General features: G+C 46.7%; 1 protein-coding gene across 1 annotated transcript; it reads left to right on the forward strand.

Annotated features, from left to right (window-relative positions):
* The first annotated feature begins 975 nt into the window (after positions 1-975).
* Positions 976-15,461, forward strand: C12H16orf89 (chromosome 12 C16orf89 homolog). Its single transcript, XM_054993653.1, is given in 8 exon segments — positions 976-1,033; positions 1,036-1,149; positions 6,767-6,916; positions 7,801-7,816; positions 8,906-9,023; positions 9,668-9,803; positions 13,577-13,890; positions 15,405-15,461. Coding segments are annotated over 8 exon segments (963 nt in total).
* Positions 15,462-17,314: the final 1,853 nt, after the last annotated feature.

Below are 17,314 nucleotides of genomic sequence, written 5' to 3' on the forward strand. Positions count from 1 at the left end.
AATTACATGCACAAAGGTACCGGCTGGATATTAGGAAGAACTTTTTCACAGTCAGAGTAGTTCAGAAGTGGAATCAGCTGCCTAGGGGGTGGTGAGCTCCCCTTCACTGACAGTTTTCAAGAAGAGGCTGGATGAATATTTGTCAGAGATGCTTTAGCCTGATCTTGCACTGGGCAGGGGGTTGGACTAGATGGTCTGTATGGCCCCTTCCAACTCTTATGATTCTATGAAATCTGGATTTAAATTGAGTTCTTTCATACCACTGGAGTCCTTGTTAATTATTTTTTATGTTAGTAGCAAAGGGTTTCAGGCTCAATATTATATACATTTAGCCTGGAAATATGCTCTGTTGAGGATGGTGGGATTTATTTCCAAATAAACATGGTTACTATGTCCCTCTCTTCCCTATATTTTCTTCATCTCATGCCCAGTTATGCTCCCTTTCAGAGGTAGGGAGAACAGTGGCAAAGAACAGGGTCTTTTCAGTGATGGTGCCCCATCTTTGAATGCTTTCTCCTTTGATTCATTGACTTTCCAAGAGTTTGGGAAAACCTAGTTTTCCCAGACTTTAAGTAATTTTTTAAAATTTCCCTCCTTCTGATGGTGATTAGTAATTATCTTTACTATTTTATCTATTGCTGTTTATGTACATTAAAGCTTGGTGGTTTTTTTTTTAATGCTTTAGCCAATTAAGTTCTTTCTGTCTTTAAAGAACTGGAAACTAAACCCAGCAACACCCAATTTCAACAGGAAGAAGAGTATACTGGAAAGAATCTTATGAAAAGCAGCCTCTGAACACGAGGCAAACAGAAACTAGGGAGTTATGCTTACAGTGTTTTGGATCTGCCCAAGATGGATGTTTGCAGACTATACAGACTATACAAATGGTTATAGCAGGATGATTTCCAGTCACGCTGCGGGTGAACTGCTGAGAATTGAAGGGCAGGTCACAACCGCCCAGTCAGCAAAGCAAGGATGCTATTGCTTATGTTCCAGCTATTGGTTTCCCTCCTTAACTCAAGTCTGTCCAGATCTGAGGAGGCATGAGGGCTACCATCATTTCTGCACTGGAAAAGGAAACTCTTTTCTTAAGATATTCATACAATGACATCAATGTGGATGCAGTGCCAGAATATCGCATATTGCAAGGTATTGTAATAGATATCCTGGAACTGAATTCAGTCTCCTGTCTGTTTACAGACGCTCCTTCCATTCACAAGGTGACTTAGAGCAAAACCACAAGTGACAAAAGGCACAGATTGGACACTTGTCTGCTTCCCTCAAGTTTTGATGGGAAATGTAGGCAGCTTGGCGGAATGTTGGACAAGTGACAGTTGAAAAGTCCATTGGACAGCTGTCAGAGAGCGAAGCTGCGAGACCAGGATGCCTACATTTCCCATCAAAACTTGAGGGAAGCAGACAAGTGTCCAATCTGTGCCTTTTGTCACTTGTGGTTCTGCTCTTAGAATCTTAGAATCATAGAGTTGGAAGGGGCCATCTAGTCCAACCCCCTGCCCAGTTCAGGATCAGCCTAAAGCATCTCTGACAAATATTCATCCAGCCTCTTCTTGAAAACTGTCAGTGAAGGAGAGCTCACCACCTGCCTAGGCAGCTGATTCCACTTCTGAACTACTCTGACCGTGAAAAAGTTCTTCCTAATATCCAGCCGGTACTTTTGTGCATATAATTTAAGCCCATTGTTTCGGGTCCTACACTCTGGTGCCAACTGGAACAGCTCCCTGCCCTCCTCCAAATGACAGCCTTGCAAATACTTAAAGAGAGCAATCAATTCCCCCCTCAATCTCCTCTTATCCAAACTAAACATTCCCAAGGCCCTCAGCCTTTCCTCGTAGGGCTGAGTCTCCAGACCCCTGATCATCCTTGTCGCTCTCTTCTGCACCCTCTCGATTTTGTCCAAATCCTATTTGAAGTGAGGCCTCCAGAACGGCACACAATACTCCAGGTGCGGCCTGACCAAGGCAGTAGAGAGAGGGGCTATGACCTCCTGCGATTTCGACGCTATGGCCCCTTTGCTACAACCCAGGATTGAATTGGCCTTTTTTGCCACTGCATCACACTGACTGCTCATATCTAGTTTACAGTCCACTCTTACCCCAAGATCCCTTTCACATATACTACTGTCCAGAAGTGTATCCCCCATCCAGTATTTGTGCTTCCCATTTTTGTGGCCCAGATGTAATACTGTGCACTTGTCTTTGTTGAATTGCATCTTATTCACAGCTGCCCACTTCTCCAGAGTATTCAGGACTTGTTGAATTTTAATTCTGTCTTCTTGGGTGTTTGCTACTCCTCCCAATTTGGTATCATCAGCAAATTTAATGAGCAGCCCTTCCACTCTTTCATCCAGATTACTGATAAAAATATTGAAAAGTACCAGGCCCAAAACCAAGCCCTGCGGCACCCCACTGGACACCTCCCTCCAATCTGATGAAATGCCGTTGACCACCACTCTTTGGGTATGGTCCTCTAACCAGTTCCCTATCCACTGAACTGTCTTATAGTCCAGTCCACAGTCTTCCAGTTTGCCCATCAGAATGTCATGAGGGACATTAACAAAAGCTTTACTGAAATCCAGATAAATCACGTCAATAGAGTTCCCCCAATCCATTAAGCTGGTCACTTGATCAAAGAAGGAAACCAGGTTGGTCTGGCAAGATCTGTTAGGGACAAAACCATGCTGACTTCCCCGGATCACTGACCAGTCCTTCAGATGCTTACAGATTGATCCCTTTAAAATCTGTTCTAATATCTTCCCAGCCACAGAAGTTAGACTGACTGGCCTGTAGTTTCCCGGGTCATCCTTCTTCCCTTTCTTAAAGATTGGGATAACATTTGCTCTTCTCCAATCTTGTGGCACATCCCCAGTCCTCCAGGAGGCCTTGAAGATGATGGACAGGGGTTCTGCAAGTTCTCTGGAAAGTTCTTTCAGCACTCTTGGGTGCACCCCATCCGGCCCAGGGGATTTGTATTCATCCAGTGCAGCCAGATGCCTCTCTACAACCTCTCTGTCAATGTCAACTAGCTCCCCAGCTGCCCTGTCATGTCTACTACCGTCTCTAGATGTACTCAAGTTCTTCAGGGAGAAAACAGAGGCAAAAAAGGCATTAAGCTTGTCTGCTTTTTCTCTGTCCTGCATCAGAGTTTCTCCATCTACTCCCAACAGCAGTCCAATTGCCTCTTTTACCTTGCATTTGCTTCTTACATATCTGTAGAAGTTTTTTTTATTGTAGCAAGCCCTCCTGGCCAGACCCAGCTCGTACTGAGCTTTGGCCTCTCTGATGGCTGATCTGCAGTACCTAGTAACCCTCATATACTCCTTTTTAGAGGTCTGTCCTTCTCTCCATTTCCTGAACGTTTCCTTTTTCTCCCTTAGCTTATTCTGGAGCTCTCTGTGCATCCACATCGGTTTCTTGGAGCCCTTACCATGTTTCCGTCTTGCTGGGATAGTGAGTGCTTGAGCTTGCAAAAGCTCATGTTTGAGAAGAGCCCACCCTTCACTCGCTCCTTTCCCTTCCAGCACACTCCCCCATGGAATGACTCTCATCAAGCCTCTGAGTTCATCGAAGTTGGCCCTACGAAAATCTAACCTACAAGTCCGGCTACGAACTTCCTTGGCCCCCCACAGCAACTGGAATTCAAGGAGGACATGGTCACTTCCTCCTAAGGTCCCCACCACCTTCATCTCATCTACCAATTCTTCCCTGTTGGTTAATATCAAGTCTAGTATGGCCGAGCCCCTTGTAGCTTCCTCCACCTTTTGAAAAAGGAAGTTATCAGCCAGGTAGGTCAGGGAATTGTGTGATTCATGACGCTTTGCTGAGCCTGTCTCCCAGCACTCATCGGGGAAGTTGAAGTCACCCATAATTACAAGGTTCTGATGTCTGGATACTCTACCAATCTGTTCAAAGAGGGCAGCATCCATTTCTTCTTGCTGGTCAGGTGGTCTGTAGCAGACTCCGACAATTATACCCTTTGTCCTTCCTCCCCTTATTTCTACCCATATGCTTTCCACTGGGCTGTCCACCCCATTCTCCATAACTTCTTGACAATCAAGCCCTCTCCTCACGTACAACGCACTCCACCTCCTCTTCTATCTTTCCAGTTTTTCTTGAACAACTCATACCCATCCACTAGCACATTCTAGTCCTGGGAATCATCCGACCAAGTCTCAATAATTCCTACTATATCGTAGCCCTCTGTTTGCAATAGAAGCTCAAGCTCTTCTTTCTTATTATCCGTACTTTGGGCATTCGTATATAGACACTTGTAGCCTTGGACCTTTGTTTGACCTTTCCTTCCCAGGTGGGTCCCCACTGTTTTCATTTCGTCAATGAAATCTCCATGTCGATCATCCCCTTCCCCTTGCGGCATCAGTTTAAAGCTCTCCTGATGAAGTTCTCCAGGTTCGTTCCAAACGTTTTATTCCCTGCCCTTGAGAGGTGAAGCCCATCATGTGCTAGAAGGCCTTCTCTAAGAAAACCTATCCCATGGTCCCAGAACCCAAAGCGCTCCTGCCGGCACCACCATCTCAGCCAGCGATTCACCTCAAGTATGGTCCGCTCCCTCTGCATTCCTCTTCCTATGACTGGAAGGACAGAAGAGAATACCACCTGCACCCACAATGCCTTCAACTGCCTTCCAAGGGCTTCGTAATCCTCTTTAATTCTTGCAACAGTATTCGCAGACGTGTCATTCGTTCCCACATGAATCAGCACAAACGGGCTTGATGAGTTTCAGCAGTCGGTCGGTAATATCCTGAATTCTGGCCCCTGGCAAGCAGCACATCTCTCGGAATAGGGGATCTGGCCCAGAAACATGGCATTCCATACCCCTGAGCAGAGTCCCCGACAACCACCACCTTCCATTTTTTTCCACTTCCGTGTGGCCCCATGTCTACTACACACCCTCTTCCAGGTCTTTGCGGTTCTCCTTCCACTCTCATCTCCATCACCATCTCTAGTAATTCAAAACCACTCTTGAGCTCAAGTGGACCAGAGTGTCTTCTTTGTTGACGTCTTCGGGTTTGTACTGTAGATCTGAGAGGAGGCTCAGAAGGGAGATCGGCTCTTTCTTCTTCTCCTTGACTTTCCTCTTCTTGGCTGTGCAGAGCCCCCAGGTTCTTGTTAATAAAATCCTCCCCTTCCTTGATTTCCTGAATGGTGGTTATCCTCTCCTCCAGGCTCTGAACCTTTTCTTCCAAAAGTCTGACCAGCTTACACTTCTGGCAAGTGAACTCCGTCTTCTCTTCTGGGAGAAAAACAGACATGGCACACTCCATGCAGGTGACTGCGAAGGGGGCTTCAGTAGACAGGATTGCCTTCCAAATATATACCCAGAGTACTCTCAGCAGAGTTTCGGGTCCCTCAGGCAGATCCCCAGGCTAAGAGCCACAGGCCAAGAGTCCTTTAGCTCTCCTCTGATGAGGAGGAGCCTTTTGTTTCAAAAGGTCACTTCCTGCCTAGCCCAGTAGAGCCCCAGGACAGTAGGGGGCAGGGCTTGTAACCAAGAGCAACAGCAGCCAGCAGCAAACAACAGCAATTCACTCAGCCCCCAACAGTCCCACACAGAACTTAACCAGAACCACTCTCTAGCAAGCTACACAGAACCCACTCACCCTCAGCTTCTCACACAGTAGCTAGGAAAGGCAAAAGGCAGCAGCTCACCACCATTTGCTCTTGCCTCAGCCCAGGTGTTTTAGCTCTGCCTCTGGCAAGGAGGACTTTGCTTATCAGCTCTAGCTATGACTAGTCCTCTAGTATGTCCAAGGATCTCATTTCAGATGCTGCAACTTTAAAATTATTTTCTCAGTTTAGGTAGATAATGGACCAAATAGACAGATGTATCAGCCTGAATAAGTGGGACTTCCATGTTCAGAGGCAAACAAAGCAGGGCTTTTTTTCAGCTGGAACACAGTGGAATGGAGTTCCAGCACCTCTTGAAAATGGTCACATGGCCGATGGCCCCGCCCCCTGATCTCCAGACAGAAGGGGGTTTAGATTGCCCTCCGTGCCACTTGGCGGTGTGGAGGGCAATCTAAACTCCCCTCTGTCTGGAGATCAGGGGGCAGGGCCATCGGCCATGGGACCATTTTTGCTGAGGGCAATTTAAACTTTTAAAAACTCCCCCCTTGTTCCAGCTGACCCAAAATGACATCACTGTGCAGTCCTGAGTTCCACCACCTCTTTTTCCAGAAAAAAAGCCCTGAACCAAAGTAAAGCACTTCTAAATCCCAATAATTGCCGTGCTGAGTTTTAAGTCTGTGTTTAGCTCAGTTTGACCAGACCATAGCCATACCGGCATTTAAATTTCATTTTCTCTTATGAACAAACCTATGAAGCTGGGGTGGAACCAACACTGCCTTTTTGTTCATGGGGGAATTATCTGCTCAGTGGAAGAAATCTTCCAGTAACAGAAGTCTATCCATGAATAGAAGACTTCCTGTGAACCCGGCCCATTATCCTCATATTGTAAGTGAGGATTCAGGCTAAGATGTAGTTAACTTGTCTACAGGTACCTTCATCACAGATAGGTGTTTTCCACTGAGCATTCCCTAAATTCCTAGCTTAGTCCCACCACTTTGCTACTCTTACGCCACTGCTAGTTATTTTCTGCTGAAACCTTTCTCACCCTCCTCAATTTTCACAGCCCTTTGCATTTTATTTAAATGTCAAAGACTTTTACCCCACCCCTCTGATCTGTCTGAAAAGGGTCAACAAATGGTCTCTCTCTCTTTGCAGACAACCAGCATATTTGAATGGAATCTTGGAGAAACAGGAATTGCAGCCTGAATTGCAGCCAGCGCGTGAGCGTGCGTCCCACTTGGAGGCAAAGCTGTTGACATTGACTGACAAAGCAGAGCATGCGGTGGAGCAGAATACACCAATTTATTACAGAAGTATGGGCAAACTTTTATAAAAGTCTTGGGGACATGCTGGGGAAGGGGCCAGGCAGCCATCTTCTCTTCCTTCTAAGAACTTTGGGTCAATGGGTTTAAATATCTGTGTTCAAATACCTTCTTCTTTCAAATGCCAGTTGCTCGGGACATACAACCATAATTCCTTTGGGCCGAGTTCAAAGTTGAAACCTGGGGCCCCAACCTTCCAGATCCCAAAGGATCCCATCCTATATCTACTATATCTCATGAGTCATGAAAAAATTGCATGACACGTAAAGGGCTCATAGTCTAGCCTGGGCCCTTATAAAGTTGATGAGATTCCCAATGGAATTCTTCACACCACACACAGTTTGTGTGGTCCTTGCCCCTGATTTAGATTGCTTTATAAGGGGTATAGACAAATTAATGGACAGGTCGATCAACGCAACAGATGTTTGCCAAGAAAACTCAGTAAAATCTCCATGTTCAGAGGCTCCTGTGTTCATGTTCTGTTGCTGGGCTGTTGGAAGGAAGATAGTGGACTTGGAACTGTGGAGTGAGAGGAGGATCAGGGAGATTAATTTCTAGGAGTTGGGCATCCAGGCTATGGAGCTGGGCAAGGTATGATCTGGTTTCATACGGAGTTTCAGCTGGGCTTGGATGGTATGATCAGGCAGTGTTTGACAGCCCCAGCTAGATGCAATGGGCCTTTGGTCTGATCCTGCAGGGCTTTTGTTCATGGAGTTTTAACTCCTTTACATTGTTTTGAATGAGTGAGATGGTTAGTAAAGTTTTCCTAAAGGATAAAAGTAAATGAATTACCTAAATCATTGTAAATAAATAGCAGGAAGAAAGGGAGGGAGAAAGATTACAAACCCTCCATCTCCTTCCCAATTCTCTTGCAGGGTTTGCCCCAAAGTTGTAAGCGTAGTGGAAGATATGTAGGAACATCCTTACTTTTTCTACTAAGGATAATTTTGAAATTCTCACCCTTGCTGTTTCAAACACAAAATCCACTTTTTTTTGTTTCTCCTTTGTGTGAATTAAACCCACGATTTTTAAAAAATATAAAATGTTCTGTTTCCCAACGCTAAATTGTCCCTGTGGAGAAACACCCTTGTGGTTTCTGGAGTTACCTTTCTATGGGCTGCAGAGGGGAGGGGCAAGTTCTGGAGTGGAATGTGATTGGAGGGAGAGCGAGTCAGTCAGAGTTGGAAGTTGACAGTTGGTGGCTGGAGAGTTGAGGGAGAGATGGGGTATACCCGGAGACAGGGAAGGGAGACAGCCCCTTCAGGTGCCTGGCCAGAGGCAGAAAGGGAGGGGTAGGCAGAGTGGGGTCTACCAGTGGGAGGAAAGGCCCCATTCCGCCACAGTCACCATGGTGGTAGAGAGTGCCCTCAAGCCATAGCTGACTTATGGCAACCCCCTGGTGCCATTTTCTTGGCAAGAGACTAACAGAGGTGGTTTGCCATTGCCTGCCTCTGCAACCCTGGTCTTTTCTGGAGGTCTCCCAGCCAATTACTAATCAAGGCTGGCCCTGCTTAGCAGCCAAGATCTGATGAGGTAAGACTCAACTGGGCTATCCAGGTCAGGGATAAATTGTTCCCATAAGTTACCCATTTTCAACATTATCAGTAAATCAGTGTTCATGAATATTTTATATGCAACCAGGAAGTTTATTGTATATGTAATAAATGTATAAACTGTGGCCAAGGAAACCCCGTAAAAAGTGCAACCATCATGCAAACAAATCTACAAAACCAACAGTGAAAAGTAGAGTACTGAAATTTATATTTGGCAAAAATATAAATTACTATAAAAAGAAATAGAGTAGTGAACAGGCACTCATCTCTGATTTATTTTGGCCTGATACCAAAAGCACTGAGGGATCAACAATGCTTTTCTGGCTTAGCAGCCATGAAAGTCAACTTCCAGTGAAATCTTGGAGCTTTCCCCACCTATGTGATCTGTTTGACCATCGTTTGTCATCCAATCTATTATCCTTTGCAGGGAAGATGGCGGTGAATCTTGCTTTGTCCCAGGTTACTGCCTAGATATTATGACCAAGTTTGGCTGCTCAGGTTATTCGTTGTCACACCAACTTTTCTATTTCATGTTTGCAGATATGGTAAGGAACTGACTGTGTTTTTTGGTAACATGGCAGGAATGCAAATCTGGGTGGCAGAGTGAAAAAAAAGTCCAAAATTGTGCTCAGAATATTTTCTAATCCAGAATCCAGTGCAGAATCCGGAGAACCTTCTTGGAAGTTCTCACATCCACAGTGAAATGTATAGAAAAGTTTCAGCACTTGCTTCTAAAAGTAGACGTCTATCTATCTAGTACTACTCACATGGCTATTGCCTTAAGCAGAAATTAAAATGGGAAGAACCTTACTTGATTTCATGTCTCTGATGTTTAATTTTTGCCCCTATATATTTTGCCACATAAAGAGTATTGGAATCATTTGTATCTGACTTCTAAAAGTAGACATCTTTAACTATCCCAGCTCCAAATTATTTGCCCTTGTCCTTCTTACCCCTGTCCTTACCTGCTTAATGCCCTACGTTTTCCTTTTAAATTTCACAACCAAGTTTCATATCTTTGCATTGGCTTTAACCAGGAAGCTGTGTGTTAGTTTCTAGGAAAACATCACAGTCATTTATTAGAATGCTTTTGATTCTTTGCATGCCCTATTTGCCATAAATACAATGGCACCACTGAATAAAAAGACAAATTCTCTCTTCTTTTTTCCACCCTCCATTCCATATCTAGAAAGAATGCATGAATCCTTTGTTCTTAGCTGCGAAACATTACAAGAATGTATTCTGTGCTTCCATGAAGCAAATCAATATTGACATCAAAAAACAAGATCTCTTGCATATCTTTGGAGACCTCTTTGTGGAAAACAGTAAGTGACTGAGGTCTGCAGGTGGCCTTGGGTAAGCCACTCCTCTCTGCCCCAGCTCCCCAGATGTATTGGGATAATAACAACACTGACCTTGTCTAGAAGGGTGAGATATAAGTACAGTTCTTGTTGTTGTGCTATACACTGTTATGCTATACACTGGAGCTGTGTGAAGGGGCTGTGAAATGGCACAGCCCATTATATCCTATCCAGGTCCAAGCCTAGCTTTGGAAGGCAGTTCCAGCCCATTTCCATTCCTCACTGCCCTCTGGTTGGGATCCCACACAGTTTTAGACTGAAGAGGTGAAATTTGACAGAGCCTTCGGGGAGGCGAAGATGAAATTAACAAATCCTTTAAGGAGCAATCTCTGCTGGCTCTGTCTTTTTAAACTAAGGTTCCCATCTAACATTGTATCTCCCTGCACTTGATGAACATGTGCTGAGATATCTTGTTTAAAGAGACTCTGGGGGAGGTACTAGCATACTGTAGAGCAGCTGTGCTGTATACTAGGGTTACAAGACTCTAGGGCCCTGGAGATCTCCCAGTATTACAATTGATCTCCAGATGACAGAGACCAGTTCCCTTGGAGAAAATAGCTGCTTTGCACAGTGGACTGTATGACAATATACTCTGCAGAAATCCCTCCTTTCCCCAAACTCTGCCCTCCTCAGGCTCCACTCCCAAATCTCTAGGAATTTTCCAGCTGAGAGTTGGCAACTCTACCTTCATGAGATCTGTCATTGTCAGGCAACCACCTAGAGACTGCATTGCTAAAAAGCAGCATACCAATATAGCAAAGAAAAAAACACAGAAGATCTTATGTCATGTATGTCTGTACCCCTCCATCCATGTCATTGTTCTAGGGGATGCTAGTTGTCAATACTATGGTTTGATTTTATATTGCAAATGCTATATGCATCACTTTCGTTTCTTTTCCTTGTCATGTATGTCTGTACCCATTCATCCATGCCAATTTTAATTCTGATTCTGCAGCTTAGTCATTGTAAACATGATCCTGATGAAACACAATTTCCTTTTGCTAGTGCTCTAACTGTTTCTCAGATAGCACAAATATATGAAATGTTCTCACAAGGAAAGAGGGGCAAAAGATAGTTTAGAATTGGGAGGGGGAGGAAAAACGGGGTAGAAAAGAGATGTATTTTTCCCATGTTGTCATTCCTGTCAATTTTCTACTTGAGCTGCTTAGATGCTTGTCTTGCTCCTAAGTAGACCTATGGACCTGAATATGGAAAAGATCTGATTTCTGAATAAAAGTCATTTAACCAAGGATCTGTGTCTTGCTATAATGATCCAGAGATCTGTTTGCATATCCTGTCATCCAGAGCCTGACATTCCTCCCTGCCTGAGAATGCCGCTGCATAATCTGTGTATTTCTTTGAAGTTCGCCTAAATGACCTTATGGTGTCCGAAATGTTACCATTTCTGTTATGCCTCTTTCTGTCTTGTCTAGCTGGTGCATAAACCTCTACACAATAAAGAAGCCAACCTCCGTTAAACAGCAAACCAACGGTGGAAACCACACTGGAGGATCCAAATCAATAATTACCACACTAAAGTAAATTTTTGTTTGTATATTTTGTGCTCAGTGAACCTCAATATAAATATTAAACAATCTATTCCAAAATACAGAACAATAATTTACATTCCATACAGTGAATAATACACATTCTAGTAATTTTCACAAAGACAATTTTAACACGGCTATAATAGCGACAGTTCCAAAATGAATATTTCTTAAATCCTTTTAATAGCTCAAATCCCCATCTTTGATGTACACAAGTCTCATCAATTGGGTATAGAACCTAAGAAAATGCAGCATGATATTCGCTAGTGCGCACAAGGCTAATAATTTTTGTTGGTGTACACAAGGCTATTCATAAAGTCTAGTTGTACGTTTCAGTGGCTGAGAAGATATCAAAGCCCGTGTCTGGTGTGGACTCAACAAGGGGCCGGCTGATGTCCAACTTGTTTCCCTCTGCTTCATCAGGAGTCCCTCGACAGAACCACCATCAACAATTCAATCTTAAACTGCAAACTTTGCATCTCTTCGGCATGTATAGAGCATCTCTCTGCTGTGAAGCTGTCAAATCTAGGGAGAAGAGGAATGTTTGAGTATTTAGCCCTGTACTTTTCTCAAGTCCCTATTCCTTTCAAGGAAGCTGTACTGCTTGGAAGCTTTCTTGTTTCTAAGTAAGCTGTGGACCTGTATATGGAAATGATCTGATTTCTGAATAAAAAGTCATTTAACCAGGAACCTGTGTCTTGATGCAGTGGCCCAGAGATCTGTCTGCTATATCCTGTCATCCATAGCCTGACATATTGAAAGGAATCATAATTTTCTTCTGTACCTGTAACCTCTGGAGAATGGCTACTGGATTCCAGCCATTAGAGCCAATCCCAGGATTAACAGCGCCAGGAGACTCCACTTCCCACCCAATCCTGTACCTGGGATCAGGTGCAGATGCTGGAAGGACTCCTACAGAACTGGGGGTGATCCCTAAGAGAGAGATCACCCATCTTACATGGACTAGAATCATAGAATCATAGAGTTGGAAGGGGCCATACAGACCATCTAGTCCAACCCCCTGCCCAGTGCAGGATCAGCCTAAAGCATCTCTGACCAGTATTCATCCAGCCTTGAAAACTGCCAGTGAAGGGGAGCTCACCACCTCTCTAGGCAGCTGATTCCACTTTTGAACTAATCTGACCGTGAAAAAGTTTTTCCTAATATCCAGCCAGTACCTTTGTGCATGTAGTTTTAGCCCATTGTTTCGGGTCCTACCCTCTGCTGCCAACTGGAACAGCTCTTTGCCCTCCTCCAAATGACAGCCTTTCAAATATTTAAAGAGAGCAATCATGTCCCCCCTCAACCTCCTCTTCTCCAAACTAAACATTCCCAAGGCCCTCAGCCTTTCCTCGTAGGGCTCAGTCTCCAGACCCCTGATCATTCTTGTCGCTCTCCTCTGCACCCTCTCGATTTTGTCCACATCCTTTTTGAAGTGAGGCCTTCAGAACTGCACACAATACTCCAGGTGTGGCCTGACCAAGGCAGTATAGAGAGGGGCTATGACCTCCTGCAATTTCGATGCTATGGCCCCTTTGCTACAACCCAGGATTGAATTAGCCTTTTTTGCCACCACATCACACTGACTGCTCATATTCAGTTTACAGTCCACTCTTACACCATGATCCCTTTCACATTGTCACGCGGGGAGGTGCCCTCTGGCTGATCTGGGCGGGGCGGCCAGGTGGGTCTGTGCGGGGCGGGTCTGTGCTGGTGGCCTGGGGCGGTCAGGCGGGTCCCCCACAGCGGCGGAGGCTCCTTCCTGGGCGGCCTCAGACTCGGGCGGCCTTTGTCTGAACCGGCGGACTGGTCAGCACGTGGCTCCACCCTGGCCAGCTGCACCTTAGCCTTCAGAGCAGTCTGGCCGGGGTCAGCAGTGTGCGCACCTACGGACCTGGCGGCAACACCGACACCTTCTCCCACCACTTCCTCCTTGGCCTGCCTCCAGAGCCTCCTTAAATCCCCTCCCTGCCTCAGCTCCACGCTCTCCCCCAGGTGCCCCCATCCAGCATCAGGCCCAACACCTGGGCCAGGTGCAGCCCCGCCCACTGGGCCCACCTCCCTCTAGCCCGTTGGTGGGCTGCTTGCAGGGTTGCCCTGCTCTCTCCCAATCTCCTCTGCCCTCCACCCTCCTCCCCCGTGACGGGCAGTGGGCCCAGCCCCTGGCTGGGTGGTCCGGCCCTTCCCCAGGTCGCCCTCCAATCCTGGGCGGGCCTGTCCCTTCCCCTGCCCTGCCGCCTCTGGCCGCCATCCTGGCCAGCCGAGTGCGCCGGTGCTGGGTGGCCCGGCGCGGCCTCACCTCACCAGCCGTGTCCTTGTCCCTCGCCCGGGCCTCGCTGCTGCGGCCGGGCCGCCGGCAGCGTCCACTGCCATTTCCCGGTGCGGCTGGTGTGCCCGCTCGGGGCCTCCATCCGCGGCGTGGCTGCGGGCGGTGGAGCCGCGGAGGCGCAGCTGCTGGGCCCCGCGGCCGCTGGTGGACGTCTGCCCCCAGCCCCCACCTCCAGGTAAGTGGGCCGGGGATCGTTGGAGGGGTGGTGGTGGTGGGAGTCCGAGGCCGGCGCGCCGGGACTTGGACACACATATACTACTGCCCAGAAGTGTATCCCCCATCCAGTATTTGTGCTTCCCATTTTTGTGGCCCAGATGTAATACTGTGCACTTGTCTTTGTTGAATTGCATCCTATTCACAGCTTCCCACTTCTCCAGAGTATTCAGGTCTTGTTGAATTTTAATTCTATCTTCTTGGGTGTTTGCTACCGCTCTCAATTTGGTATCATCAGCAAATTTAATGAGCAGCCCTTCCACTCCTTCATCCAGATCATTGATAAAAATATTGAAAAGTACCGGGCCCAAAACCGAGCCCTGCGGCACCCCACTGGACATCTCCCTCCAATCTGATGAAACGCCGTTGACCACCACTCTTTGAGTGCGGTCCTCCAACCAGTTCCCTATCCACCGAACTGTCCTATAGTCTACTTCACAGTCTTCCAGTTTGCCCATCAGAATGTCATTGGGGACCTTATCAAAAGCTTTACTGAAATCCAGATAAATCATGTTAACAGAGTTCCCCCGATCCAGTAAGCTGGTCACTTGATCAAAGAAGGAAACCAGGTTGGTCTGGCAAGATCTGTTAGGGACAAAACCATGCTGACTTCCCCGGATCACTGAGTGGTCCTTCAGATGCTTACCGATTGATCCCTTTAAAATCTGTTCTAATATCTTCCCAGCAACAGAAGTCAGACTGACTGGCCTGTAGTTTCCCGGGTCATCCTTCCTCCCTTTCTTAAAGATTGGGATAACATTTGCTCTTCTCCAATCTTGTGGCACATCCCCAGTCCTCCAGGAGGCCTTGAAGATGATGGACAGGGGTTCTGCAAGTTCTCTGGAAAGTTCTTTCAGCACTCTTGGGCGCACCCCATCCGGCCCAGGGGATTTGTATTCATCCAGTGCAGCCAGATGCCTCTCCACAACCTCTCTGTCAATGTCAATTAGCCACTCAGGTGTCCTGCCACATTTTCTACTATCTCTAGATGTGCCTGAGTTCTTCAGGGAGAAAACAGAGGCAAAAAAGTCATTAAGCCTGTCTGCTTTTTCTCTGTCCTGCATCAGAGTTTCTCCATCTACTCCCAACAGCGGTCCAATTGCCTCTTTTACCTTGTGTTTGCTTTACCAATTACTACTTTACCAACTCCCAGACAATGGGCACCCAGGAACTGGGAGAAAAAGGAGAGATGGAGAGGAGTGTTGTTTGGTCACTGCCTGAGTGAGTCGGGAGCACATGACATCTCCATGGCTTTGCAATTGACCTCCACCCTGGAGAATGATCAGAGGATCGAGCCCATGGGGGACTTTTCCCTCGGAACATCCCAGACCACTTCAGAGAGAGGAGTGGAGAATATAGCTGCAAGCGCATCAGAATTTTGGTGGGATGATGAACAGGGACATTATGTAAACCTCCCCCTGAAAAAGGAGAGTTGCTTGCCGTGGGGGTTGGAGCCCCCTCTGGACCTCTCTCCAGAAGGAGGCCCTGAGTCGTGAAGGGATTACCAGCAATGGAAAAACATTTGCCAAGTGAGCTTGTTCCTCGCTTGGGACTCCCCAGGACTGACAGAAGGGACGGAGTTGAAAGGAGAGGATCATTTGGATTACCTCAGTGAACAGCTCCAGGTGATGAGATATGACCTGTTGGCATTAACAGGACTTACCTGGGGTTGGATGAGAAGCGCTGCGGATGCTCAACGTACCCAAATCCCGGCAGATTTACAAGTAACGGGCGACCCTGGATTATTCCTTGGAAATGCTGCAGAGTGCAGTGGATTTACAATTGACCCACTAAATCGGTGGGAAACAGGAGCGGCGGCTGGGCCAAGCAACCAGGAATGGGGCCAGACACTGCAGCTACCTACACTACAGGAGGCGACAACACAATCGGTGTTGGGGGATGTACAAATACAGAGGGACCTTGGATTACCCCCTGGCAACTGGCAAAGTCCCCAGGATTCTATAAGCAATGAGTGGATTGGAGTGTGGCTGGGCCATCAGTCCCATTTGGGGGCCAGATGCTGCAACCACGAAAGGTGGGAGAAAGGGCTGGAGCAAACTGCCCAGCTAGTAAATGAAATGATGAGCTTACTGGTGGGATCCGGTGCACAGCTACTGCCAGAGGAGCAGGGGAGAGCTCCATAGATTGGACAAGAACAAGGAAGTGACCAATTTTAGTGACTCCAGAACATTTTATGGGAACTCAAGTGATTCCCCCCCACTGCACAGTTTCCTATAGTTACAAGGATGGGAGGATCCGTTCCACCCTACGCCATAGCAATGACCTCTAACATATCCACTTGGGGAGAGGGAATGGGCCCAAGTGGTGCCCCATAGCCTTTGACCATACCTCCAATTGTGAGCAGTGCAGGGGCGCCAATTGCCACAATGGGGACGAGAGTGTCGAGGAACCTACCAGTTCAAGCTCAAGCAAGCACAGGGGCAACAAGCTTACACCGACACTTGGCCTCAAGTCTCAACGATGAATGATCATTGACTGGTTTTCTTCTAGTGTCTGCTATAGGCGGTGTACAGAGAAACTTGCGAGTGGAAACAACTGCAGTTTGCTGGGGAAACACAGAAATATTCAGCAATATTCAGCAATTGAACTTTTTCTACCAGAAAAAGACTCATTTGTAGGATTTCTGCATGTCAGTGTGCTCTTGAAGGCATGCAGTAGAGAGTGCAATTTTAGGTCCCAACGGACACTGAATTGGTGGTTTTCAAAGGACAGAAGAAGCTTAACTTCCTCTTGTCAGAGGAGGACCCCTTTGTCCTTAGATGTGAGTTCGCCCAGTGTAACACAGTTTATGGTGCAGAGACAGTGAACCAAGGCACACAGAAAGAAAAATATTTTTTATTTTAAGGAACTCAAACTTTGCAAGCATCTATAAAATAAAAAATCCTCACTAAAAGACTAATTAGGACTAACATAACTGAAACACTTAGATTAGCTGACTAATACTCCCACAGGTCAGCCTCACCAATGGACTCCACAGCATGATAACAGGTCTTGCGACATTCAGATCAAGGTAGTGATCCAGCAGCGTCAATAGCAGGGAAAGCTGCACCCCCCCTCAAGGCTGGAAACAGTCCCACCTTAAAGTGAATCCAGCCAGTCAGGGCAAACCACCACTTAACCATTACTGCCCTGAGAAACTTGTAAGAGGAGATGGGGCATGATGACACACAAGTCCTGCCAAATTCATGCAGGTGCAGGCAGTTTGCCTGCTGAAACCCCTCTCAAGCCTGTAACACTACTTTTAACAGCTCCTAAAGTCAACTCACGACTATATATTCTTCCAGGCTCAAGTTCCTTTCCTGACACCTCTTTCTCAGGAACCCAATGATCCATCACAGTTGCTACTGTCACTCTTACAGTTCTGA

This window comes from Eublepharis macularius, chromosome 12, assembly GCF_028583425.1.
Source record: "Eublepharis macularius isolate TG4126 chromosome 12, MPM_Emac_v1.0, whole genome shotgun sequence".
Classification (NCBI taxonomy): Eukaryota; Metazoa; Chordata; class Lepidosauria; order Squamata; family Eublepharidae; genus Eublepharis; species Eublepharis macularius.